Below are 26218 nucleotides of genomic sequence, written 5' to 3' on the forward strand. Positions count from 1 at the left end.
TGGATGACACCCAGCTTTATCTCTCCATTCCATTTGAATCAGGAGAGGCAGCTGAGGTACTAGATAGGTTCTTGGAGGTAGTGATAGGCTGGATATGAGCCAAAAAACTGAAGCTCAGTCCCAAAAAGACAGTGGTGTTATATGTTCCAAGTCCTTGAGTCCTGGAGGTGAGAAGATGGTTACAGGTGAGGTTCTACTTCCCTGGAAGAAGCAGGTTTGTAGCTTGTTTACATAGTAGTAGTAATACAGGTTCAAAGTATCTATTTTATATAATGTATGTCCCCATTCTTACAGCAGCATATTTAAGAACAAACTGTGAACCAGTTTTGTAGGAAATTTAATTGCACATGGTTCTACATGATACCATCAAATAGTGTTTTTAATAATGTATAATGAATTAGCTTGAACTTACTGAAAAGCATGAGAAGTTTCATTTGATTTGATGAGTAATTTATTTTTATTAAGACTAGGACAAGAAAACAACTGTGAGTTAAAGTAATAGTACTTTACCAAATTTAGAACTCCCACCAATTAAATTGAATTTTGTAAGGGGCTGATAACATGCATCTCCTCATTACATATATAATTACTTTGGTTTAATCATTTAATTATTCATATTGAAATAATGGATGTGAATTGACTGTCAAATCAGTGCAACCTTCATGAATTTTTGTAATGTGTCCCAATCCCCCAAAGCACTGCATTTGCTCAGAGCTCTACATACCCTGTAACAGGAGCCTGTCTTTATTTATTTGGAGAGAGGGGTCATAAAAGGAATGGGGAAATCACATTTCCAGTTATTTCCTTATTGAACTACTTAGGAATAGAGGGCTCAGATTTGATGTGGCTACCAACATTGTATACTATATAGCAGGATGGAAAAGGAAATACTCAGGAGAGTTGCAAAGGGAAAGGGGTGCTTTCTTTGTCTTAAAATATCCCTGTATAATGCAAACACACACCTCAATCCTAATACTTTCAGTTTTTTACAATATGTAAAATAAGGTATAAGATCTCTCTGCCCTGGCCCCCAAGGTTGAGCTATAAGGAGTTGTCAGATGTAAGTCAGTACTCCCTCAATAGATTGCAGATTCTTTAAGCAGAGGCTGGATGGCCATCTGTCATGGATGCTTTAGCTGTGATTCCTGCATTGCAGAGGGTTGGACAAGATGACCCTTGAGGTCCCTTCCAACTCCCATGACCCTGCAATTCTATGAGGTCCAAATCAATTGAAGCACATCAAAGCTAGGAAGATCTTGTTTCTCAAACAAAATCCCTACCAGGAAACCTTTTATAGCCCCCTTCTTCCTAGCCTAGGTGGGTCAGGCTAGCCTAGAGTCAGAGAATACTTCACTGCCATGAAGTTTCTCCAAAGTGTAGTTCTTATATGGCAGTGCACAGGGCAACTGCATACAGAATTGAAGATGTTCAGTTCTAGCCTGACCCTCCTGGCATTCTCACACAAGTTGTACAGTTCAGTCCTTTAGGTTCATTTTCTAGGGTCCATCTGTCATATCATTGCACAAATGAACAGATCCACTCCTTGCTTGATCATGGTATTGATCACGCAAAAATACATGAGATGAAAAGGGCTCAGACTATTTCCTTTCACAAGAAAGTCTTTTTTTTCTGTGCTGGATAAGGGTCAACAAACTCAAACTCACTTCACCATACAGACCCTTTGTCATGTTTAAATTGAGTTTGAATTTATTATTATAAGACTTTTTCAAAATGGAGGAAAACATGCTACGGGAAGTCTACCTATCTAGCTAATTTGACCTAGTTCTCAGTGTAAACTGCCCACTGATATCCTAGATGAGATTGTTTATATTCCCCTAGTTCTTCCTCTGTAGGTCCTTTATCTAGTGTTTTTGTTAGACTTGAGATTTAGGCTGAACTCACTCTTTGCTCCTAAAAACTAAATCTGTCAGCAACATTACATTGTTTTACAGTCCTCCTTGCTAAACCTGTTTGCACAGAATGAGGCTGCCACATTTTGGCAGATGAAATAAATATTGAAAATATCAATATAATCATCCTTATGTTCATTCTGGTTCTGATTCTATTGGCAACATTGCAAAATCCAAGGATTAAATGGATTATATATTATTAGTTGTGTTGAAAGTACTTATAGACAGAAATATTGAATGAAAAGTGCACTGAATGACCATGTTTGCTGAAAGTCTGCTACCATGTTGGCATAGGAAGTACTAAAGAAGTTAGTATAATTTAGTTAATACAGTATAGTTAATGATAGTTAATGATAATTCTAAGAATGATGATGGGATCTGGTGAGTTCAGAGCTTGTGAAATATTGGCTATAGAACATTAATGACAGCTCTCCTACACATTTGATAGGTGGTTGAATAAAATGTGGCACACACACAAAGCTTCATTGGTTATCTCACTTTTGTTTTCCATTGTACTGAACTGTTACTAGGAAGGCTGAAACTGCTAATAGCAAATTCAAGAAATGTATCTCATACTATTTCATCAAAGCAAACGAGAAACAAAATTAAATTATTTCTATTAACCAGGCCCTACTACCTGAACTTCATATAAATGAAACTCACTGTCTCACCCTGCAAAGGATTGTGGGTCAATCAACAAAAAATAAATGCAAAGCAATGTCTATTTAAGTTATATTCTGCATCCAGCAGAATAACTTCATTATGTAGCTATAAGCAATGAGTTTATTCAGCCCATCCATTAAAAACTTACAGTTAATATTACTAAGGATTTTCCATACAAATTTAGTGAACTACTTATAATGTTGAAACTGGTTTTTACACACACTGATTTTTTCCCCAGATAGATGATTGCAAATTATTTTTCAAGGGTAATCAACGAAATAGATTTGCTTTATCGTTGAGTGCTTATCAACTCAGTTGGCAGAGTAACCTTGGAATTCCTCTTGGCATTAAACATTATGAAATTGTTATTGGTTATTTAATAAATATAGGTAATTTAAAACATTCCTGGATACTGCATTGCAAAGTGATAAGTGAAGTGGCCACCAGTGGATTTTGTATGTATTGATAAACATCCTGTGACAATGGAACGCGGCTTCATAAAATAGCACAATAATGTGCTTGGAACCAATCTCACTTGATGGAAACAAGAAACCAGCCTGTTGACAGATGGGAAATTCAGATTCTATAAATACATCAACAAAATTATCAAATGTTGAAAGACAAAGGAACATGAGCAAAATAAAGTTAATTCCCTTGAGCCCCGTATTAATATAGGCTGCACCATCTGCACTATCAATTTGTGCTGAAATACCTATGACCTACACATTTGATATAATGTATTCAGGACCAGCTAACATGAAGGCACAACAAAACATAGACAGTTGTTCTATTCTCTAGAAACTCATGCTCTGAGAGTTTAAATCACCTTTGTCTCTGGCTTGACAAGGCAATAGATAAAGGAAATGAAAAGAGTTGGTGCCTTCACAAATGTTTCAAAAAATATAAGAGGTTCACAGTCTCTAAACATCTTGCATCATACAAACTGTATAAGGTGTAGGTCAGCGATGGACCAGATGCAACTCCAAAGAAATTATTCTGGATGCTGATAGCTATACCAGAATTGTAAAGAGTTACACTCAAAAGTAACAGTTACTTTCTTGGATTTTGTATGTAATATGCAATACATATTGATATCTAATTCTATGACTGAGTGTATATACTCCATAAATATGAAGACCTTGCTGTGAGATGGTGCCGTTTTCATTATGGAGTTAGACACTCTTGGTCCCTAGACAAATGACTGGAGTAGCCTCTGAGATACAGTAGTTTTGACATTTTGAGTGCATACTATGCAGAATTAGTGCACTAGAGCGGAACTGAGCTAAATCAAGTGTCTTCATTCCACCAGAGTTTTCATAGAGAGTCTTTGAGCCAGATATGGAAAAACTGCCCCACCTCCATATTGTTGGATTAAATGTGTGTTTATCCTTGAACATTGGCTAGCAACATCTGGAGGGCCACATACACTAGAATAAATATTTATGCCTCTGGTATAAATTATTCATTCTAGCACACGAAAACTCCAGAATAACACACAGAATCTGAAATACCTTATGTTGCTCACTTTGGGCATATGTTGTTGTTGTTGTTTAGTTGTTTAGTCGTGTCCGACTCTTCGTGACCCCATGGACCAGAGCACGCCAGGCACTCCTGTCTTTCACTGCCTCCCGCAGTTTGGTCAAACTCATGCTGGCAGCTTCGAGAACACTATCCAACCATCTTGTCCTCTGTCGTCCCCTTCTCCTTGTGCCCTCCATCTTTCCCAACATCAGGGTCTTTTCCAGGGAGTCTTCTCTTCTCATGAGGTGGCCAAAGTATTGGAGTCTCAGCTTCGTGATCTGTCCTTCCAGTGAGCACTCAGGGCTGATTTCCTTCAGAATGGATAGGTTTGATCTTCTTGCAGTCCATGGGACTCTCAAGAGTCTCCTCCAGCACCATAATTCAAAAGCATCAATTCTTCAGCGATCAGCCTTCTTTATGGTCCAGCTCTCACTTCCATACATCACTACTGGGAAAACCATAGCTTTTACTATACGGACCTTTGTTGGTAAGGTGATGTCTCTACTTTTTAAGATGCTTTTTGGGGGGCATATACAAAATAGCATAACTGGCCTCTTTGTGCATGTTCCTGTTTGGAAGTGGTGCTACTCTGTGAGGCCACCTTGCAAGTTCTACGTCTCCACAAAGCTTACACAGAGCTGACCTTTTCAACTACTGTTACCCATCTTATTTCATTACAGTGGTACCTCAGGTTACATACGCTTCAGGTTACATACCCTTCAGGTTACAGACTCTGCTAACCCAGAAATAGTGCTTCAGGTTAAGAACTTTGCTTCAGGATGAGAACAGTAATCGTGCTCCGGTGGCACGGCAGCAGCAGGAGGCCCCATTAGCTAAAGTTGTGCTTCAGGTTAAGAACAGTTTCAGGTTAAGAACGGACCTCCAGAATGAATTAAGTACTTAACCCGAGGTACCACTGTATTGCTACTTTGGGATTCTTTAAGCTTGGCAGGGATGGTTCAACACACCTGATGCCAAGCAGGAGTAGCCACTGGGGGAGGTGCAACACCATGGACAAAGCCTCCTGTCAGTGGAGTCACTGCCGTGTACTGGGATGGTAATGGGGAGGAGCAAGCAGGCACACCAGCAGGATACATTCAGCCTTCAGAACGTTATGTGCTCAGTGTTATGAATCAAGAAGGGTAAGGGTCAAGCTCACAAGTGGCAGGCTGCATCTTTCCCAGAACCGTGTCCACATCCTCAGATTGGGTAACTGAAATCTATACAGTTAATTCTTTATTTAACAGGAATTATGGCAGCTTCCTGATGTACTAATTTCTTCTTGGGTGGGTGGGAAAGAATCAAATTATCACAAACCCTTTTGTGGGATGTCCTGCACAACGAAAAAGAGGAAGCAAAATTAAAGGCTTCAACAGAGGTCACACTGCTGAACAAAGTTGCTGCAGGCATGGCATTTGAATGTGATTCAGTGGCTCCCTTCCTCCCAATTTCTTTGTAAAAAAATAAGTAATTCTGTCCTGGTGAGCTAGCCCCTTTCTTTCAGATATAGGAAGGCCATGATTTCCACTTAATGATGGCTAGTTTTATTCTTTTTTCTAGTATAAAAGACTATTCCCAAAACCCGGGGGGGGGGGGGAGCTGCTATACACTTTTATTTCTGCATTTCTAAACACTGCATACCTGAATGTACAAAAGAGACCTGTTGAAAAAGGAACTGTTGAATAGGGGAATCCCAAGAGAATAACAGTTAGCTCCATTTCAGTGCTGTAGATAAACCGAAAATGTTTTTGAAGATTTTCGAAAAAGGACTGAACACTTTGAAATGCAATGCAGAGCCAAGTTCTTTTAAATCAGATCTGCCAGTATAAGAAATGTTTTAAACTATATGCACCAAAGGTAGAGAAAATATGCTATATTAGACAAAGGAGGATGTTTGATTTGTTGGCTATAAGTTGTACTATCTCTAAAATGTCTAAAATGTCTATTGATTTTCTTTAAAGAATATGCTTTCAGTTAAAAGGGGTTATAAAACTGCCAAGCCCGAAACCTTCCTTTAAACATGTTTATTTTGTGTAGGACACACCCCCATTGTGTGTCATTCACTGGATATAGCTACACATAGACATTAACTATAACAGACATTTCCTTACTTCAAATTGACTCATACCGAGAAACTTCTCATCAGCTGCAAAATTCTTTGTTCATTCTGAAATGAATATGAAATACTTTTTGACTGCCCTCAGATACCATTCTAGCTTATATTCCAGTAAGTCCTTTTTCATTAAATGGGTCCCTACACTCCAGCATGCTTATTAGGAGATTTAGCATGGCTATGTGGTCATGCAGAGTTCTTAGTTCTTTTGGCTCAGATAACAATTAAGGCTGCCTAAAATAACATCTTTGGATTATGGTAAGCTCTGATTCAAAAATATCAGAAATGGCTGCTGAACACCAGCCCTCTGCCACTTGGCAAACTCTCTCTGGGATGGGGCTTCAGTCTTCTTCACTCAGTGACCAGCTTACTCCCAGGCAGCAAGATCTGTCATAGCTTAGCACTGACTTCTTTTTCAATATCCTTTCTCCAAGTCGGGTATTTCAGATAATGTCTTTCTATAGTGCCTTTTGAGGAGTGTACTGGGCTGCCTCTCTCTTCTTGCCGGGACATGGGCCCCAGACAAACAGACTTTTCGTTCTTGCCCTTGGACTGGTACCAATAGGCTCTCACCTCTGGCATGGCACAAGCTTTTAAAGTTACATGTAGGAAAGGAGAACAGCCTCAATCAGTTTGAGTCCAGCTGGAATCAAAGAGGTACAGATTCCTAGAAAACTCATTCCCCTCTAACTTTGGCAAGGCACAAGCGTCTAAAGTAATCTGAAGGAGAACAGACAGCCCTAGTGAGCTTAATATGTGGAGAATAACTATCACTTGCCATTCTATAATACAAAATTTAGTTTTGGAAAACAGAGCACAGGATTTTGTCTCTAGTGAAGTATTGTGCTTTGTTGGTAGGGCAGTATGTTATAATGTGTTTGAGATCATAATGAAGTAATGCCACAGCAAAGGCATTAGCAATGCTTGAAATGAGTAACCCTGCTATCATGACTTTGTATTGCATTATGAAGAATTAAAATGCTGTCATTAAATGTGTAAATAGCAACAAAATACAGTTCTAAAAGTGACTAATGTTGACACACAAAACAATAAGAGCAATAAAATGACCCAAGGGTCAATAATCATATCTTAAATTGAAATGACTCAGGCTTGAAACATGGGTGTACCAAAATACACAAGTCTTCTAGACCATCCTAGCATCTTCTCTACATATTTCTTCTCCTGTTTTACTAATGAAATGCAGAATACAACAAGTAAGCCATTATTGACTGTTGATATATTATTCAGCTACATTTATGTGGTCAATTGCTTTCGGGGCTAATAAGTAGAACACTGAACTTCAGTGCTTAGTTTCAGCAAGAACTGTTAACAGATGCATGTTAAGAACATCTAAAAATGTAAGAAGAGCTTGCTGGATTAGGCCAATGGCTCATCTAGTGCAGCATCATGTTCTTACAGTAGCCAACCAGAGGTTTGTGTGAAACATACAAGAAGGACCTTAGCATAAGAGCATCCTCCCCTCCTCCATTTACCAGCAACTGGTATTCAGAAGTATACTGCCTCCATCCAGGGAGAAAGAGTGTAGCCTTTGATAACTTTATCCTCTTTTAAAGCCATCCAAGGTGGTGGCCACCACTGCCTCTTGTGGGAGCAAGTTCCATGCATAAGGAGGTTGTTGTGGTTGTTGTTTTTTGGTCAGTCCTGAATTTTCCAACATTCAGCTTCATTGAATGTTAAAGGGTTCTAGAGTTATGGAGAGGGGTCAAAACTTTTCCCTATCCACTTTCTTCATACCATGTATAATTTTTTCAACTTCTATCATGTCACTTCTTACTCACCTTTTCTCTAAACTAAAAAGTCTCAAATGCTGGAACCTTTTCTTGTAAGGAAGTTGCTCCATCAACTTCAGCAATTTGGTTGCCCTTTTCTGGACATTTTGCAACTCCACAAAATCCTTTTTTCAGGTGAGGTGACCAGAACTGTGCATGGTATCCCAGATGTAGTTGCAGAAGGCATGTATTTTAACAACCAAAACAATCCATATCATTTTAATATTATTATTTAATTTTAGTATAGAAACATTTAATTTAATCCATATTATTGGTTGTGAGACAAGAAGCTCTGGTCTGGAAGCTCCTTAGTATTTCCCAAGAAGCTTGAGTAATTATATTTAAATTAATCTGGAACCACAAAGAGAGTAAGATATTGGAAATTAACCCTGGTTCATCTCTAGAAGGGTCATTTTAGAGCTTATTACCAGGAGTTAGTCAATAAATATGATCTTAATAATATTTTATAACTTATAATTTAATCTCTCCGCTATTATGTAAACTGTCATGAAAATAATCTTCATAATGGATAAACCAGAGTCCTGGTTAATGATACCAGCACTATTACAATTTATTCTAAATATATGAGCAATATGCCTGATGTTGATCCTTCTTTGAGCTGGCATGATGGTAATTAGCAAAATCATATTCCCACTTATTTCAGATTAACATAAATGATACATCCGTCTTCTGATTTTACAACCAACCATATGGTTTAATGCCAAAGTTTTCATACTTGTCATTATGCAATGCAGGTTAGGCAATCATTAAAACAGCTTTTCCTTACATTAGGCAATTGGGGTTGTTAAAGTATGGTAAAACAGTGTGGAGGAGTTCCTCTCAAAATACCATTGTTATTCAAACTCCTCTGTTAGTGAACAGTCCAACCTTCCTCCTCATTAAACCAGGCTTGGGGTGGAGTGTCCTTCCGCCCAGTTCTCCTGCCTAAGCGGGCCCTCTGCTGGTGCAACACTCCCCCTTCCAGCTGTCAAATGGGTGGGTGGACAGGAGTGCTGTTGGCAGAATGCCCACCAGTGATAGCAGATGGCCCTGAAGTGGGGCAATTAAAAGTCTGGTAGAGGGATGGGCAGAGCCAATTTGAAATCCATTAGCTCCTGAGCTGGTCACAGTGCTGTCATGCTATCAAGCCCAGTGGTCCTGCTACCCCACTTTCTATGTGGTCCTGCCACTCCACAGAGCACCGCTGTTGGGAATGGGAAATGATTGTGCTCATAATCTGTACTATGTTTCATTGCCAGGTGTAAGATATTTGAAGACTGTCAATCAAAGGAAGAGGAATAGAGCAAGTTCTTTTCTGGTTCCACTTCATGCAGTAGTGGATGGCATAGTGGGCTCTGGGTGATTCTATCACTACAGCTTACTTGAAAGGGGAAGGGAGGCAACGAGGAGGTTGGTGGGTGCAAATGGACCGGCTGGCTGCTACTGGCTTTATTCTCTATAGATACAGGATGATGCTCCATGTGCTGCAGGCAGCCTTCTTTCTTGGGATACTGCAGCTTTTTCCTGTGATGTGTGTGCTTCGGTTATCACATCCACATAGCTCCTTCTGCTGCCTCCTACCCTGTAACTCATCCCCTTGAAGTTCTACCCCTTCTCATGCATGTTGCCACTCAACTTTCCCCCTTCCCTACTATACTTTTCCCTTCCTAGCATATGTGACTCTGGCATCCTCATGCTTGCTCACTACTTGCACTTGTACAGTATCTTCATTTTCTTGCTGCAATCAAACAACTTTGTTTTCTTTATCTATTGACTTTCTACAGGGAATGCTTGTTGCTTTGCTGCTGCTTTTATTCCTTATTTTCACTCTATGGGGATTTCTTCCTCTCTCTGCAATTTGTACTCCATCACATTTTGTGGTAGGGAGGAAAGTGAAGTGATGGTCTAGAATTAGAACCTTTTCTCATTACAATCACTTTAATTAGTGCTACACTGAATGATTAACAAAAGTTGAACTTCTTAAATATGGTCTCAATATTTATCATCATCATCATCATCATCAGGTTGTTTCACTGAAAAATGCAGACTGAACAAAATCTCCTCCATCTCTGCTAGAAAGTAATTTGTGAACAACACCTGTGAATGTTGTCATGGGCGGTGCTTACTATATCACTTGACATTAAAATTATTTCCATATTTTATGGTTTGGTTTTATTTTTCTTGCAGAGACTCCAAAAGAGGCATTTTTTTACAAGATAATGTAGTAAAAGAATTTCCATTGACAGTGATATATGACGCTTTCAAATGTGGTAATGGGAAACATTTTTTGAGTAATTCACTCATCTCAAATGGTTAGGTACTAAAAGAGAAATGATTGAAATATGCATTCAAATACAGGACTAGGGATCTCAATGCTGGTAGAAATAGTAGCAAGCATAGTTGGGTTTCTCTAAAATAGTATTCATCTGCAGTGTGTATCACATTTGAACTTTTGGTTAGCTGCATTGAGTTTAATTGATTGTGAATTAATTAACACTCCAAAGAAGATGACTTTTTTCATGAGATAATTAATCTTGGTGAAAAATTATAAGTAGTGCAGCATAAGCCTAAGCAGATTTTTCTAGATGTGCTTTTTTTGTTTAGTCTTGGTTGACAGCCTTTTTTCTTGTTAGATGAATTAGATGTCTAGAAATCTCCCTCTCTTATATTTATTTTAGCTTGGCAGCATATCGTTGTTATGGTAGCAATATTTCACAGCCAAAGGTGTTAATACTATCCATAAATTCCGTCCAATGATATGCAATAGTTGCCATCAATCATGACAAGTAATTGATGTTGATTGAATAAAATAAATGTGATGCTTTAGGAGGTTATGACCTTGTCATTTAACTTCATTGTATCTGTTTGGAATCACCTCTCTTATTTCTTTTTTCTTTTCTTTTCTTTTTGAACTGGTGCTGTGCTTTAAGACACCCAATAATGCTTGTGTAGGAACCCACATAACTTTATAAATTCACGGAAGTGAAGGTAAAAAAACTGCTAGTTTGCACTTTTTAGGCCATCAAATTGAATCAGTACACAAAATGGCAGAGAAAAGCAAAATAGTCTGTCTCTTGCGGTGTTGTCTGTTTCAATGTTCTTATCCCTGATTTTCTAATTCAAAGCATATTGATTCTTTTTGCTAGGCTGGGTAACTATTGGCTAGGTGCTATTCATAAGAAGGAATTCTTGAATAGCAAACAATATCAGAAGTGCCACACTGCAACTGATCTGCTAGTAATTCGCACTGATGCCATCTTGTTTTACTCAATGAGATGAATATATTAGTGGCTGATAGTGAACTGGTCCCTTAATAATTTGATCTTCTAATTCCATTCTTATGTTGAAACTTCTAACAGTTTCTAGGAGGATTATTTGTGTGATCTTTGTATTGCAATTCTGAGTGCTGCTTATTAGTAAATTATATAGTTCTCATAACAAACAGTACTTCAGGGAGAGTACAACCATTTCCAAACCAGGCAGCTGACCAATTATCTGGATTCAGGAACTGAAATTAAATATAATGCAAGCAGTGTTATATCCAATATGCTATGTAAGTGTGGAAGTTATAAGGACATACACGATTTTCCGTTATCCATTTTATCATCACAACAATCTTGTGAGGTAGCTCAGACTGAGAGACATTGACTTCCTCAAGATCACTCCATGAGTTTAGTGATATTTGCTCTGAGTGATATTTGAAGCTCAGTTTCCCTAGATTTAGTTGAACACTCTAGCCCAGAGCTTTCCAAACTTTTCTTTTTTTCCCTTTTAAAAAATATATTTCCATATATTACACAACAAATTTAAATTCAAACAAATCATTCACCTCTTCATTTAGGATTCCCTGAATCCTTTGACTTCCCTCTGCCCTTCCATGGTTACCATTATCAATCTTTTTTTCCAACTGCTTATCATATTTTCTCTAATTTGTTAAAAGAATAGTAATCCATTTTTCCATGGTTTTTCATACATTATAAGCATTACTCAAATACTGCCAAGGTTTTTAGTTGTTTACAGTGTTCTCTTAATTTCCAGAGTTTTCCGAACTTTTCATGTTCGTGACACACTTTTTAGACATGTATCATTTCGTGACACAGTAATTCAGTTTTACTAGCAAACCAGAGGTTAAATTGACCCTTTTCCAGCCTTGGGACGAGCATGGGGAGCGTTCGCACAACACACCTACACACTAACATGTTGTGACACACAGTTTGGAAAGTTCTGATCTATCCACCATGGTAGCTCTCTATTTGAAAAAAGGTCCTCAAAACTCTTTTATTTCATGCATTCTGTTCTAGGTGGATTGCGACAATATAGTGTGTAATGGGCTAATGTAGCTAATCACCTCCCCAGTTAGATAAAATAACTTACATTTTATGTTTTTCAGTATAGAAATATGAATGAGATCCTACCTGCAGTACAGCTGAGCCCAATGGGTTGAATCCAGACTTTGTTCTCCACAAATGGAAGGGCTTTCATCCATGAAAGGCTTTTGATCTGTCTGATAAACCGTATTAGCAGAATGGAGAGGGAGGCTATTTTTGTTGAGTGCCTTCCCTGTAGCTCCCTATATTATTGAATGTCTTCTCCAGAAGATCCTTCTGAAATAGTGTGATGCTGAGGCTGTAGGAGAAAGGGGAAATTGGTGAAACTTCCTCCCCTCTTTCTGTTAAGGGGAGCATCCTGAGTGGAATTCAATTCAGTGAATGAACTTTTCTGTATGCTGCTTTATGTCTATTCTCCAATACAAGAAATTCTGAGTTCTCTGAAAGCTTCCAGTTGGTACAGAAACAAGCTGCTTGAAGACTGGTGAATAAGCCTAATAACAAGACATGCATGGAGCAGTATGTTTGTGACTGTACTCCATGTGAAATTAGGAAATACTAAGGAGCTTCCAGGCCAGAGCTTACAGTGGCATTTAAATGCAAGCATCCTATTGAGCACTGCCTATAATTCTAATTTATTGGAAACATGTAAATTATTAGAATCAGGCAAAATAAAGAATGCCAGCTTCAGTTTAGGGCCCATGCATTCTCTCTGGCAAGGTATATGGCATTAAATCTGTTGGTTATTAATTTTAAGTCTTAGAACTTCATACATTATTTCTGTGCTGATGAGGGTACAATATGATTTCAGCATTGAAGAGTCATGGCATTGGAAACCAATATCCATATGAGAATTCTCAGGTTCACCAAAGGAGTGCTTGTGTGTCATGGTTCTCTCTCTAGAACCCAACATTTGGAGATTCATGGGACTATTTGCCCCAATGAGTCTACCAAGCCAAGGACTGCATCTTATATTGATAATGGTGCTTCAACATAAAATGAATTTAAACTTTATTGATGGTCTTACTAATTTATTTAGTAGATGCACTGTGAACTGGAGTGGAGATTTTCTTCTTACTATCTATCAGTTCTACATTGCCATAGGCAACTGACATGCTGCTACTAATTTCAATTTATTAACTGCATCAGATGTTTTAGTAACAGGAAAGCTACAATTCTCCCTTAGACAGAACAAGGAAAAAAATAAGTCATTTTTATTGCTGCTTGAAAATTTTCTGGGCAAATTAAGTACTGATTCTATTTTCTTTATACTGCAATCTTAGCAGTGTCAGATTTCTATAAGTTAAAGCCGAGTAAGTATAGAATATTGCTTTGTTGTAGGAATGGAATGGGCCAATAAAATTTTGAGATGTGGGTGGGTATTTTGTCCTTGGTGTAGGAGTCTAGTTTTCTAAGCCGATACCAAAGGGTTTCATTGCCTCTTTCATGTTAGACTCAAAATATATCATTCAGACATCATTTAATATATCATTAAGAAGTTACTCTTCTTCGTATCATTATAAAAATGGAACAGCATCATATCCCATCAGCACTTATATATGTAGATTTTCAGGTGCAATTCTTTCACCACAGTTATGTAGAAAAATTGATAGTGTTTATGTTTGATTCTGTATTCTGTATAATGATTTCAGATCAGAGGCAGAATTTGCAATCCCACCGAGTCAGGATTAATTGGTACCTTGGCATCTCCTGCAGCTCCATCAATGACATTTGCTGAAACAGGAATGTTTCAACCTGTGCTGAGTTTTATAAAGCTGGAGTGCTAGTTTGGGATCCTCTGGGGTCAGGGTGTTTATGAAACTGTAAATTGCTGAGTTTGGGAGCGGTTTCAGATACGCCAGAAGAGTTTGTGGCTAATTTACAATTTCAGCTCTGCCCACCTAACTCAACCCTCTTCCCTATCCTTCATCCTTTTTGTACTGGATTATTCCATTCCCCCACCCCCTCTTCCTAGAATAGTAAAAACAAAAATGGCCATGCATTTACATAACTATATAAACTATAGTTAATTTAAACTCTGTTGTGTTTCTTTAAGATGTAGATTATCACTGTTTTATTCCCATATACCAGGGGTGGGGAACCTCGGACCCAGAGGTCAGATGCAGGCCTCCAAGCTGTAGCCCACAGCACATTGCCCAGGCCACACTCCTCACTGGTCCTGCTTTGCTCCCTTCTTTTAGTGTTTTTGCCTGGCTGCAATGTGACCTCGAACTCCGATGATGCCCCTTCCTTGCCTGGGTGGAGGATAGAGAGGGGTATGTTGGCCTTGTGTAGAAAGCAGCTTGCTGTACAAAGATAACATTTACATCAATCATTCCACCCATTTTTCCTCTGGCCACTGGCATGTGGTTCCTGGATTGCTGCCCGGAAAGAAATACTCCCCTCAGGCTGAAATATGTCCAACACCCCTGTACAAGACACCACCTGATATCTATCTCCCTCCACTTGGCCTTAGGATCTGTTTATTTCTTCCAAGAAACTTGAAATTATTCTTAGGGTTGCTGAGCATAGTCACAAATCTTTTATTTAAGGACTTGCCTGCCAATCAATCAATCAATCTCTCTCTTTCTCTATAATAAATTTGTATATTCTTTTATTCTAAGGTTGTCTGTTGAGGGATTGCTAATTCCTTTTAGTATGGTATTAGGGAAATGTAATTTGCCCCATTGGGTCCAATGGGATTTACTCCAAGGTTTACAGGATTGTATCTGTTATGGTTGTCTTCACCCTTGGTACTGCTAGGTGAGTGGACAACACAGATGGGTCTGCTACCGGAATGGAATAAGCAAGCGTCAGCTGCATGTCACAAGTCAATGGAGATCAAATAACAGGGAAATTGGATCAGAGGCTAAGCAACAGATATAGAGGATGTGATCAGGGCACTTGAGTTGCCTGGGTAAAGATTAAAGGTGCTTGTAATCGAGTGAAATCAAAGGGTTGAGAAATCGGGAGTGGGTGTCTACTGCAAATGTTGAAGTGCCTTAAGATACAGATTTGGTAATCTCTGTTTAACTGACTGAAAATAAAAAAAATATCATCACAATATATTAAACAAAACTGCAGGGAAATGTTATAATTATTTTATTCCTTTTTGCATCAGCAGCTAATAGCTTCTTATTTCTAGAACACATCTGTGTGTCCATTTTACACTTACTACTGAACCTCTAATTAGATAAACACTCTTTGTATTTAGTGAAGTTATTTGCAAATACAACAGAAAGGTTTGATGCCTTCTTTGTGTGTATCAGTGAAGTACAGAATCATAGAATCTTAGAATTGTAGAGCTGGAAGGGACCCCAATGTTCATCTAGTCCAACCCCCTGCAATGCATAGGGTACTGCAACCCTATATTCAGTATGACACCATGAAAAGGAGGCACCTTGACTTTGTTTAATTATTGTAGTAATGCTTTGAAATAAACAACTGTTCACACTGAGGGCTGAAGTGTGATTCTAGGATATCTATAAAATCTGCATTTTTTTTAGTTTATAAGTGGTACTTTCAGCAAAAGCCTCATAAATATTTAAAAGATTTTTGACTAAACATAAATGAGGATTAATTAAATGGAATATAGAATACCTTACTGCATGTATATAAAATATAATTTATTCTAAAGCACATTTAACAACTAATGCTTTTTAAAATATAAGTTGTTGGCAACATAATAGCAGCCTTTTAGAAATACTAAATATAAACATGTAAATGTATGTTATTGTAAATACAGTAAGTTTCTTATTTCCATATTTAAACCTAGAAAGATCACCATATTAAAATATGCATGTAATCTTCCTTTGACTTTAATATTTATATTACTGATGATACTGTACTAATTACCTGTTAAATCATACCTGCAGTCATCCTTGCAAGTATGGCTGCTTTTCTATGATAGCTGGAGTTGTTTTTCCATGATGTTTTTCCATATGACTTGAGAGTTCGTTTGAAAGCCACAACCATGTGGGCATGATCAAGTGAGTACACTTGGTCTTTGTCATCGAACCTTTAAATTCCTCCCATGGGAATGCTATTTTGCATTCCATTGACCCAAATGATTGCCCCACCAACATGTTGTCTCATTCGACATTGTGCTCTCCTCACCATGTGGGGATGAATCAGTTTCCACGCAGACTGGGGTTCTTATAATGAACATTTACTCAAACTTTCCTAATTAATTTCAAATTCAGTGGATTTATGTTGGTATCACACCATTTTAAAGAAGACGATGACTTTAAAGCCTGCTACAGAATGTCATTGGAACTCCAGTTCGTTAGCATAATTGCATACATGGCACTGATGAATACTTGAGGTTCCCGACCCCTATGGTTTTAATTTCATGGGCAGTCATTTAATTTTATCCTGATTCTAATTTTTAAGCTGTATTTTAATCAATTGTTTGTGTTTTAATGTATTTGACATTTGATATTAGCCGCCCTGAGCCCAGTCTTGGCTGGGGTATAAATAAAAATTTACTTACTTTAGTTGTTGGACTGCCAGTTAGAGTGTTGGACCTGGGTTCAAATTCCTACAGAAGCATGGAGCCCATCTTGGACCAGTCAGTGTTTCTCAGCCAACCAGGATTGTTTGTGAGAATAAAATGGAGGTATGGGGAGAGAAGCATCTATGCCACCTTTAGCTCCTGTGTTGATGTTTGTGTGCCCAGAATAGGGTGTCAGAGCAGTAAATGATGGGATGAACAATGCCACAACTTTTATTTTGGTTACAACAACCATGGCAGAGTGCAAGATCTATTCATTGTGCAGCCCCCTTGCTCTCCAATGTCCAGGGCTCCTAGCTCATGGGCTGAAGTATATAGGCCCACATCAGCTTGGGAGTGCTGCAACCCAGCACAAGGCAACATCCCACTATCCCTTAAGGCAGTGTTTCCCAAACTTGGGTCTCCAGCTGCTTGGGGACTACAACTCCTACCATCTCTAGCTAGCAGGACCAGTGGTGAGGGATAATGGGACCTGTAGTCCAAAAACAGCTAGAGACCCAAGTTTGAGAAACACTGCCTTTAAGAAGATCTTCCACTGGGGAGCAGGGAGCTGATCCCTTGCTTTACTCAACAATAGATCTTGGCCAATGCCTCTACTGCTAAGGGAAATTGTGAAAGAAAAATATATATCAATATCATATAGCACTGTTGCTGTAAGGAATGCAAAAAGCCCACAGGTAAAAGTAACCAGTGTCTGACTAATACCATAGCACAGTGTATCTTGAGGAACAGGCAAAACAGCAAAATGAACCAGATAAACAAAAACAAAGCACAACCTCTGTAACTAGGAAAGGAGACTGGGGAAGTCTTTATCACACTGGGCTGGGCCTATTTTACTAGACCATGGGCCAACCAGAGAAAGGCTAATCAACTCCCAGGCCTGCCTCTCCTCCCCTGGGAAGCCAAGCTGAAGCCAATTACCCACCTGAAGTTGGGCTTGTCCAAATTCCAACCCAGCTGTTTCTCGTTGCTGCAGTGGCTGTGCAGCCATGCTTGTTTGAAGCCAAACAGCAGTGTTTCCCACCTTCACCGTGCTTGGGTGCAATTTGGGAATTTCCAGGTAAGGTGGGAAATTGGGTCATACAACTGTATCTAGGGTTTCATTCCAGAAATTTGAGTGTCTTCTTTTTTGTAGTTGTTCTGAGCTGTCCATGTATTGCATATATTAGATCAGCCTCTATTTTAATTGAATGCTAATACAGTTCTGTGCTTTATTAAATACTGCTTATATATCAACATTCTGGGGGAAAATATTTGAAGTACTTAATTTATAATGTGCCTGTAGGTTTGAAAACATATAGGAATTATTTTTAGTTTGTTGGTCTACAGAAATAGTTTTGATGGAGTATTGTCCTTATTAATTTGTGGTTGTAGGTCCCTGCTTCAGCTGAAATTTAGATTAAGCTTTGGAAAACCTTATAATAATTAGTAAGAATTCACTGTAACAAATGGGTTTTTCCCCCTAGCCAAATATGTTTGGATAAAATAATTATTCTGAATCAAAAGTACAAGCAGCAGGTTTCCAAGGGCAGTTATTTATCTTTACTGCAGTTTTGCAGGCATGATTCGTAGTGGTTTTAGAACTAAAAAATGTTTTAGAAGGTAGAATTATGGATGTTAGGATCCCAAGGGTGTTTGTGTTTATTTGTTTGAACTGCACAAACAAGAAAAAAATCTAGGCTACAATTCAGCACAAAAATCATGTGGTCTCCAGTGACACTTTATCCTGACCGTATTCACACACATGCAAGTACCTCTCTTGACTTCTCTTTTCGTGATTATTTAATGCTTCATAACTCACACAGCTGAATGTATGATTCCACTGGGAAGTATTGTGCTCATGATAATGTTTGAAAGTTCAATCTTTAGTATTTGATCTGTGGTGCATATTCAAAGATGCATGTCACTGAATGGTGTTATACTCATTAAGTGACAATAAACATGTACTTGTGAACTGGAACAAAGAGTACTAACAGCTAAAGATAGCACAGCTTAGCGCAGACCAAGCCCACTTATGCAAGCCTGCCATGTCAATTTAGACAATGGGATATCTAACACCATGAATAAAAGTTTTCTTCTCCCCAAGTTTTCCAAATGTATCCCATGACGGTGCTCATGTCTACTTTTTCTCCTTGTTTTACAGGTTTTTCATTACTCGTATACGGCTTCATATGTGATATATAACATACGTACGAGGTAAGATGGTGTTATATAGATGCTGTTCTGTGCCATGTAATGGTGCAAATGTGTTCAAGTAAAATGTTTACCTTTTTTCAAGGGAAGTTTGGGAGTTAAACCCTCCGGAGGTAGAGGATTCAGTTTTACAGTATGCAGCATGGGGTGTACAAGGCCAGCAACTGGTAAGACAAATAATTTTCATATTTATCTGTGATTGTACTTTAAAGGGGCTGTTAAGTGGGGGGATAAAATATAAAGGAATTATGGTTATTATTATGCATTTCTAAGCATTTAGTCCTTTTATATGTTCTAATCCACTTGAGGTTTCCTTTCAGGATCTACTTGAGTAGACTGCACAAACATTTGAGAATAAGGGGACAAAACACTAGATTTCAGATTAAATAAGAGATACTTTATTCATTAATTAGCCTGCAGTAGGTTGTGATGTATATACCTGTCTACCAGCATCCCCATGAACTTGTGATGTAGTTGGCTGAATGGCACCTCTGCCCACTTTGCCAAGTACACAGCAAGCCACCTTCACACCTCACACATCCAGTGACCATCCCTTTGGGCTTATTAGTTTTTATTGTTGAAGAGGACAAGCTCCTGTCCTTATCCTGAGCTCAGTAAGTCTGAGAGACAAGTCTAGGGATTCCACATTTACTGTCTTAAGTGACATCTCTTGAGTGCTCCCAGGGAGGAAAAGAGAGTATAATTGCAAAGAAGTATAAATACAAGATACCTTTAAAGACTCAGTGAAATCATTTATTGGTTCAGTGCATTCGAAGTCTTGTGACTCTTCTGAATACTTTTAATTCAGTCCAGAGTTCCATTGGAGGAGATGGAACTCTACCACATTTTTTGATAGCCTGCTTATTTCAACAGAGGCATTTATTTGGGATTTTCCAGTGAAACGAATAGGGAATTCCTCCCAGGTGCAGAGCTCCCATACACACACAATAGCTCAGAGGTCCACAACTATTATTCAAAGTGTGGCAATTAAACAGAATTCTTCATATGTTTGGCCAGAGCTAAGCAAAGATGACTGCATAGCTCTGGGGTATCTGAGATATCTGGGACTGTCAATGGGAGCTTCTCCTGCTGTTGGAAATATGTGTGGCAGACAGATTGTGCAACATACACGCACATACTTTGCAGAAGTAGCCAGCGAATGCAAACCAGTTTCCTCTTCTTGTTTGGAAGTTGAGGTGCTGGGATTTCTCTCCTTGCTCCCACCCCCTTGCACACATACCCCTTCTAGCTCCAATAGGGAGGGCCATGTCAGAGGTTTTTGCCCAATCCCAGCTTTCTTGCCATCCAACAATGCTTTTACAAGTTCTTTTACAGGGCTTGTTGTGAAATGAAGCCCAAGTGTTGAAAAGAAAGGAATGCCCATAAATGGAGGGGGTAGTTCAAATATTTGAAGGGACCTGGGCCCCTAGGAGTTGGTGCAAACACACACATATTCAAAAATGAGTATGTTTTATTGTTGCTTTGGGTTGTGATCTTGGAGCTGGGCACACACATGCAGCTTCTGATAAGAGACAGAAATTTTCTAATAGTCTATACAGCCAAGCACTTGGTAAGGATATACTGATTCATGTATCGTTAATCAAGATTGCACGAATGGTGAAAAATGCCTCTGGTTAGGGTGCATCACATTAAACAAATAGGGGCAGGAAACAGTGCTGAAGGGAGAAGTAATTGCATCCATCTGGAACATGATTGGTAATGTTTAAATAATTAACTATGCTAATTTAGCAATACATCAGAGCATAACGACAAAATTAAATATGTCGGAAATATGAGGAGAGCAGCTAACTGTAGCATGCACTCTTGACAGAAAGGCAGGTAAGTACAGAAGACATAAAGGTTCCCCTATATATGCTGCAAGATGTTTCCAGGAAGAGTGGGCTTATTTCTTCACACTTGGCTATGTAACACAGGCAGCTAACAATATAATGGAACATAACCAAGAACACCCCTTGTGACTGACTGTTGCTTCATCAAATTGCATATCCCTGAAACATTTGAAAAAGACTGTGTGTGTGTGTGTGTGTGTGTGTGTGTGTAAAAGCACTGGAAGCAAAGAATGATTTTGTCTAATTGTTATGTATGGAAGGGTAGGGAAATATTTGAACAGATAAACAAGATGGCTGGGAATTAAGATTCCTGTGGAAAAAGGAGGCTAATGTCATGCATTTTGGTTAAACGTAGACTTGAAATCATAACCTTAAGCAATTGTCTAAGAGGTGCACAGTTGCGTTGATGTAAAATATCAGCTTGTGATACTGTAACAGTGCAGTATGACCTATTTTAAAAATTGTTTGGGTGAATATAAAACTTTAGCAAAATGTGTATCTAAACTAGTTAAGCAGGATTCACCTAACCAGTCCCATCAGCGGAAGTGCCACAGGAGGGTGTCCATTTGTGCGACGGAGCTTCCTCCTCCTTCTGTGCACTCCAAAATTAGTTCTGGTCACTGAATCCTGAGCCAAAACTGAAACCAGCTGTTAAGGCTACTCTGGTAAAGGGGTCCAAGGAAAAACTTTTGTCCAAAGACCCAGACAGGGGTTAACAGGCTTTAAAATGTCACAAGTGGTGGTGTAGCAGGTCTGCCTTCATTTGATCTGAACACAGGAGGATCCCTTAACCCAGAATCAACCCTAAAGGAGCAATCAACCAGCAATTGGGCTAGGACTTACACCTGTGGTCAATAAAGTTGTGGCCATATTTATCTCAAGCACTTTTCCTATCTTTACTGGTACTCTCACACCGCCTGCCCCCAGTGAACCCGGGCTAACTGCGCCTGGTCTTGCAATCCAGACAATCCAGCTTTTATATTTATATGGTGGTAAGTTACCACTTGGCAAATGGTAATGCCACATTAAGCTATGGTTTCTCCATGTTACCTGCTCTTTTTGTCTTTGGTTTTGTTTGCTAGCAAAGGGGAGTGGGGACAACTTAGAAGATGTGTTGCAGAAAGTATTGTCACTTTTTAGGGAACACTAATAGCTTAGTTGTCCCCAAAGCAAGTTTTCAAGGAAACAGTTAGCTTCTTCCCACCTTCACTCCACAGCGCTGAGGCAGTTGTTGAAGACAATAGCAAGCCAGGTATATGCTATTTGCCTTCTATATATTGTCTCAGGAATGGGATCTTTTCCATCCTTCCAATCTTTCTTTATCCTAAAAAGAAAGCATATATTTCTTCTGGTGCGAGTTCTGGCTTCTTCCAAGAGCATTCGTGGTCTCTTAAACATGTAACACCAATGAAAAGCCTAAATGTTTATTTTCTAAACTCTGATTTTGTGAAAAGAATTAATTCTGCCCTTGTTTATTTTTTTTAAAGTTTGCTTTTCTATTAAATCAGATCAACACAGGCTATATTACAGTCAAACATAGGATAATAAGAAAGGAATAGCACAAATATAAGACATATATAGGTGAATAGATACAAATACCAGCTTTCAAGCAGAGGTGGTAATTTAAATTGGGAAAACAACACTGGATGAAAGGGTTCACTTTTTTAAAAAATATCCCAATGCAATTGCTCCATTCCAGTTTGGAAAATTGGATTAGAAGAAACACCCAGAAGCAGATATGAATATTTGTCTCTCAGAGAGATAAACCACAAGCCTGAGTTTTAATGTAATGCTAAGCCAAATGATGGCTTAGGTCCAGTAGTACAGGAGCAGTTCAGAAGGAGGAGCAAAACAGCCGTGAATTTTCCTGTTAGTAACCACATTCTCGTGTGCCTATGTTTAGCCATTTGGCTTAATGTTAGCTGAAAACCAGGTCTACTTCTGTTCACTTTTTAAATCTTTGGAAATTCTCCAACAAACCTGTGTAAAAGGTTTAGCGTCTCTGATTCTTGCATTTGCTTGCATCCTTAGGAATCATGGTGGAATAGCACGCTGGATAAATCATTTCATTGTAGAAGCTTAATTCCTATTAGTTATATAACATATTCCAACTTTCAAAATATAGTTATCACACAATGCAACACATCTGGTGTGGGGTTTTTGGGGAAGATACTGAGTTACAAGTTTATATCACCATAATTAGTATTTAGTACCCTTGGAATTTTTAGAATACTCTGTTGGGATTTTTAAAATTTATTTGCAATGTAAAGAGGGGGAAATATGACAAAGTTCATGAGCCAAGTGGGAAATTAATTAATGATAATGAAGCCTCTTTATAAATAAATATTTTAAAGGTGCTATTTTTATTTGTGGTGTTTTTTTCAAAGCCTTTTGCTAAGCTGCTAGATGAAACAGTATTAAATCATGAATAGAACTATCAAAAGATTGCCTGAATACTTATTTTTCATTCTTGTCCTAATGAGACAAATAGTAATAGCAGTGACAGAAAGATAAAATGCTTATTGAATATATTATGAAAACCATGTGTTGATAACTGAGTTGTAATTAGGAATCAACCCCAGGAATTTTTTTTTAATGGATGTGGGTAAAGAGTTTCCAGCCACGCTCCCTAATTGCATTTGTGTGCACTTGTCTTTATATGTGACTTATTGGGGCATCTGAGGGATTATTTGTGAGAAAAATGCATGGTTAGATGACGAAGGCTCATCTAATAAGAACCCTTAAGGAGTCTGCAACTGTTCCTTTCAGATACATCAAAGCCAGTTTGGTGTGAATTCATCATTTACTTACTTAATTACCAGAGCTTCACATTTTAATATAAGCATTGACTTTCACAAGAAAATAACACAAAGCAAGCAGATCCTTGTTGTAGCAGCAGAAATTCTGCAATTCCAGCAATTCCTACTTTGGGAGGCTAAATCTGTATAGCTGCCATTGCAGAGGGAAATCAGCTTTGAATGTGGACTTTGTTGCATTCTTTAGAGACCTGATTTCATTTCTGCATTGATTCTTGCCCCTTCACTGCCTCAATTCTTTCAAACTATGTCATTAAATACTTCCTAAATTTTGCAGGGTGGGTCACTGAATTCCAAGCTAGGTGGGTTTTCCCCCCTGAGACCAGATGTATGTTCAAACCACAATTAAATGCAAAAAGTTGCATCTGCACGACTAACTCAGAGCATCCCCCATAAACAGTATTTTTATTTTTATTTGCTTCAAACTGCATGCCATACATTGTCTCCTTTATAATGATGGCTGTGTTTTGGCTATAACAACAGTGGCCTGTCTCATATCCAATTCCACAGATTTGGAGTATATTTATTTGCACAAGCAATTCTGAGACCACCTGGGACCTGCTTTATGTTAGTTCTTGCCACAACTCAGCTTATTCAAAAGTATGTCTGTATGTTGAGGGTGGGGAGAGACATTTCTAGCTGTGTTCTGATGAATATGTGTCATTCCATGTTCCGGATATGCATAACCAATGAAACACCAATTGAGATGTAATAGTCCTCTAGGTAATGTGCAGTTGTAAAAATTATAATGCTAAAGCACAACTGTCAGATAGATAATGGCATTGCTGCAACTCAAGCAGAGCAGAGATAATACAGAGCCCTTTCCCATTTTCTTAAGATTCTATATGCCACACTTATCCTAGCCACATTTAGGGGTTTTGCCCAATGAGCTGTGATAGACTAATGAGATTCTGAGAAAGAAACAAAGTACGTTTAATGAACCTATCTGAATACACCTCTCCCACTCCCATATATTTTATGTTTTTGTCTTAATTAAGGACTCCCACTGTGACAAGCTGTAATTGTATCATTCACATTGCTTAGAAGAAGAAGTACCACTGGTGAATGGGTGAAATAATTGCTGGTATTTATTATGATTGTGCATTGTTATTTGATAATGGTGTCACTGTCAATGTTACATGTAGGTTTTGATCACAAAGCCTACAAGACAAGGACAAGTTTTCTGCTATCTCTGTATTTCTGAAGCAAGGGGAAGATTTGTTGCTCACACTCCTTTTTAAGGTTAACCCTTTAGATCACTTGAATTTGATGACATGTTTCAGAAGTTTAAAAGTCCTTCAGGATATTTTTATTTATTCATTTATTTTATTATTATTTCTATCATTTATACCCTACCCTACATCCAGAGATTTTGTGACCGGTGAAAAGAATATCAGTCTAAAAATGTACACTCCCTAATAATTAAGAGCAGAATAAAATGCACCTACCCATTCATCACAGAAACTGTAAAAGAACACTGTCATTCCAGCTGGGCATTATTAACTTTCAAAGGTATGACTGAAGAGCCACATTTTAAGGTACATCTGAGTGAAAACAGAGTAGATACTTGCTAAATTTCAAAGGGGAGAGCATTCTACAATTAAGGTATCACATTTTTTCCTGTTTATGGTGCTTTTTTATTATTATGAGGAACACTTTGATTATAAATAAGGATATGATGTGTTGCCCCAAATATATTAAGGGTGAATGTCAAGCATTCACTTTGGTCTTAAGATAAAGGTTGTAATTCTGGGGGTATAGGATATAACAAATCCAGATTCAGATTATAAACATTCAGATTCAAATCCAGATTCAGAATCTCATCTGATTCAGATTCAGAATATAGCTTCTTTGGAATTTCAGCTTTAATTGTATTGATCTATGTTCCCAGCCTGGAACAGAAAAGCTTGAAAGTGCATGTCAAGTTATGGCTGAAAGCTTAGTAATGAAAATTGTGATATACACAGCCAGCCTTCCTTTGTCTCTTTATCTTTTACTCTCCCTTGTCTAGCATGGCATATGTATTCAATTAGTGATGCTAGGAGTGAATGTCTGGACTGTGGATGCAGTGGTTGATCAGCAGAGCCTAAGTGGTCACATCAGCAGGTTTGGATTGCTGGCTTAGGCTGTGATTCTATACACACTTCATTAGAACTCTGTTTCATTGAACTCAGGGGAGTAGCATCTGAGTTTGCATGTCTAGAATTATCTGCACATATTAAATACAGGTGGTGGCCATTTTGTGTGGGGGTTCTGTTTCCGATCCAGGTGTGCATCAGCGGAGTGTACATAAGTGTGACCCGCCCCATTATACCCCACCCTGCCCCCTTCTGGGTCCAAAAGGACCTGGACGTAAGCAATCATGCTTCAATTGGACACGCCTAAAATGTTTACCACCTGTATAAAACGTTTGGTCCCTTCTTATTTTGTTACATTGGGTTTATAATTTGATACCCACTTACCTTGGATTAAGCTTCATGGAACTCAAGATGACTTCAGCATACTTCTGAATATATACTTC

At 38.4% G+C, this 26218-nt stretch overlaps 1 protein-coding gene across 3 annotated transcripts in view; it reads left to right on the top strand.

Moving 5' to 3' along the window:
• The window catches only part of DPP10 (dipeptidyl peptidase like 10), a 542405-nt gene that overhangs the window by 457672 nt on the left and 58515 nt on the right, over positions 1-26218 (top strand). For all 3 annotated transcript variants that reach the window (XM_083408081.1, XM_083408080.1, XM_083408082.1), the window contains 2 exons: positions 18982-19034; positions 19117-19198. In XM_083408081.1, the coding sequence (XP_083264207.1) occupies positions 18982-19034; positions 19117-19198 (135 nt within the window). The remainder of the gene's footprint in view (positions 1-18981; positions 19035-19116; positions 19199-26218) is intronic.

This window comes from Podarcis tiliguerta, assembly GCF_965153285.1.
Source record: "Podarcis tiliguerta genome assembly, chromosome: 1".
Classification (NCBI taxonomy): domain Eukaryota; kingdom Metazoa; phylum Chordata; class Lepidosauria; order Squamata; family Lacertidae; genus Podarcis; species Podarcis tiliguerta.